Genomic DNA, 2,780 nt, shown 5'->3' on the forward strand with positions numbered 1-2,780 from the left:
AGACTGAAAATGGATGCGGAAAAGTGGAAGGCCCAGTAGGTCAGCCCAGCCTATTTTGTTTGTGCCGTAAATGGGCGTTAAAAGCTGATTTCATAAGTCTATCTAGGCTTCGTTTAAGATTGCCGGAAGATTGCGTTACGTACGGTTAGAAAGTATATTAGAAAAATATTCTATTTTTTTCCGTACGTAATATTGTGTTCCGCATATCGCAATGAGTCGGTTACGATATATTTTCTGCGTCCCACAGAAGCATATCCCCATATGTTGGTGAAAACAGCCTTGGTGTGGGCCCCACCTGTCAGGCTTGACCTAATAAATTATAAATAAAAACCCCAACGGTCAACACCAGGTTAACTATAGGGGATAATGTCGAACAACTAATTCCAAGCTAGCAAGCTATTCTCGCGCGGCTTATTCCCCCGCTATTCTTGCTCCCTTTTTATATTCCCCCATTCCACCAACGGTCGCTGCACTATTTTCGATGGACCGTGTTCACCACGTCGTCCATAAATGGAAGAGTCCTCTTCTCGCCAACTGAAAGTCTACACCGTGCGGTTTACGGATGACGTGGTGAACCACGCTCGGGGAATTTTGTTGGGCAAACGGGCGGTCAAGATTCCACGAAGCCCAGCTCATCCCTCCCGCGACGAGACGCCACGTGTCCGCAACCTCCTCGCGCACTTCCCCCTCCCAAAAATGGCGAAGGGGCGACCGCGAAACCCTCTCGTCCCCTCCCATCCCTCCAAAACCCTAACCCTAATCCCTTCAAAATCCCGTCCCCCTCCTACCCCGATCGCCCTCCCCGTCCCCGATCTCGATCGCAAGCGTAGTTGTGGTAGCAGGGGTAGTTGCTCACCTCTTTCTTCGTTAGATCGCGGAGCGCTGGGGGATGGGGTGCGGGGCGTCGAAGCTGGAGGCGGAGGATGAGCTCCCGCCGGGGCTGCGGCCGATCCGGCGCAAGATCGAGGAGGTGAAGCGGCGGCGGCGGCGGTCGAGGTACAGCATCGTCTCCACCACCGAGCTCCTCTGCCCCGAGGACGACCGCGACGGCCCCGCTGCTGATGCTGAGGGTTCGTCGCGGAAGGTGAAGGCCTCGGCGGTGGCGCCGGAGCCAGAGATCCCGGAGGAGGAGGAGGTGGAGGAGGTGGTGGAGGAGAAGCCGAAGTTTGAGGCGGCGGCGGCGGCAACAGCTGCGGAGGAGAAGGAAGAGGAGGCGAGGAAGGTGGGGAAGGGTACGAGGGTTGAGGGGGCGGAGGACGAGGAAGAGGTGGAGGGGGAGATGCTGGGGTCGCCGAGTTTTAGGTTCTACTTCGTCGACGCGGTTCGCGACTCCGACGACGACTCAGTGAAGTTGGCCGGGTTCCAGGGGAAAGGTATAACCAAATCTTAGAATACAATGTTCGGCTCTGAAGGAAGAAGCTATAATTTGAAACTTACGCTTCTGATGCAGCGAGAAGCTGCTGAGAAGCTCGTTTAGCTTCTCGCCATCGAACTTTTTGCTACCGTGCAGCAGCCATAGCTTATCTTCTGTTACTTCACCGGTTTCTCCTTGCATTAGTAGTTTCTAACCACGTAGCTTAATCGCGAAGCAGAGAAACTCGAAGAAATCAAGGAGAAGGACCATGAAAGGGAGGAAGCCGCCGAGTCGGTTAACCCGAATGAGGTACATCACAATGAACTTTCTACATAACAGGATGCTTCAAAACTATTTTTTGAATGCAGCTCTTCGAAGTCATGTGCTTCATTCACTCAATATCGTAACAAATTTTATAATTCATATGTTTGCTATTCGAATTTAACTTAGCGACAGAAACATATAACTTCATTAGGCTTCGCATTTTGGAAATTTCTTTTCTTCGTACTTTTGCGGGGGTGGTTAGCAAAATTCAAATGGTTAAGTTAATTATTGGTCATGAATCATTGTTTTTTTTTTTTTTTTTTTAAAAAGAAGTTACTTTCAAAATCCTTCATTTATGGTTTGTGCTCTAGCTGATCTCATACTGTTAAGACAAAAGAATAGAGAGTATTAATGAGACATCAACTGTAAAATTTGCTCTACTTAACAGCAGGATTCAGAATCCAAACAAGTGAAGAAGGAGAAGCCGAAGAAACTTCGGGCCCTGACGAAGGCACCAAGCGCGGTTCGTAACTTGTTTAACGTCCGTAACTGCTACAGCAACCCATCCTCTGACACAAACAATGTAAACCACCCTCGCCTCTTAACCGGCACTTCGGCGTAGGGAAGCTAATGCGGCTTCTTTAGTTTCCAAAATGTGACTGAAAGATTGATTTCTTGTTATGTCTGCTCTGTATCCTGTTTGTTTTGGTTGTCGTATGTTGTTAAACTAATCTAAATTCGCGTAAGCTGCAAATGTTGTGAGAGCAGGACCATGGTTTATTAGGGTTCCTCTCTTTCAAGAACTCTTGTAATTGAAATCCACATATTATACCATATTCTTTGTTTCACAGATTGTTTTGTTCAAAATTACGGTTTGAGTCATTAAGCTTCAAATTCTGTTCCAAATTGGATTGCTTTTACATCCAAAAAGTTATTTGGAGATGATGTGATATTTAAATCAACTCCTATCCCATCTTAAAAGAATATAAAGATCGATGACGTGATCATTCGTAGGAAATGACATAACAATTGAATTAGCAATGTGACAGCTGAATTAACTTTCAAATCATTCGTTCACGAAAACTATAATACGCAGCTCAATGAATCGAATTAGTTCAGTGATTCAAATGCAATCAAGCTGAAGTTTCATAATTTGATTTAA

At 46.7% G+C, this 2,780-nt stretch overlaps 1 protein-coding gene across 2 annotated transcripts; it reads left to right on the forward strand.

The window, feature by feature from the left end:
* On the forward strand, window positions 681-2,468 carry LOC109719265 (nucleolin-like). Of its 2 annotated transcripts, none has more exons than XM_020245842.1 (3): window positions 681-1,373; window positions 1,593-1,663; window positions 2,067-2,468. In XM_020245842.1, the coding sequence occupies exons 1-3, from the start codon at window positions 890-892 to the stop codon at window positions 2,238-2,240; spliced, it is 729 nt and encodes a 242-aa protein (XP_020101431.1). In that variant the 5' UTR covers window positions 681-889; the 3' UTR covers window positions 2,241-2,468. The 2 variants fall into 2 exon arrangements, with proteins under 2 accessions (XP_020101431.1, XP_020101436.1); XM_020245847.1 differs by having other exon boundaries at window positions 2,070-2,468.

This window comes from Ananas comosus, linkage group 1 (assembly GCF_001540865.1).
Source record: "Ananas comosus cultivar F153 linkage group 1, ASM154086v1, whole genome shotgun sequence".
NCBI classification, from domain to species: Eukaryota; Viridiplantae; Streptophyta; class Magnoliopsida; order Poales; family Bromeliaceae; genus Ananas; species Ananas comosus.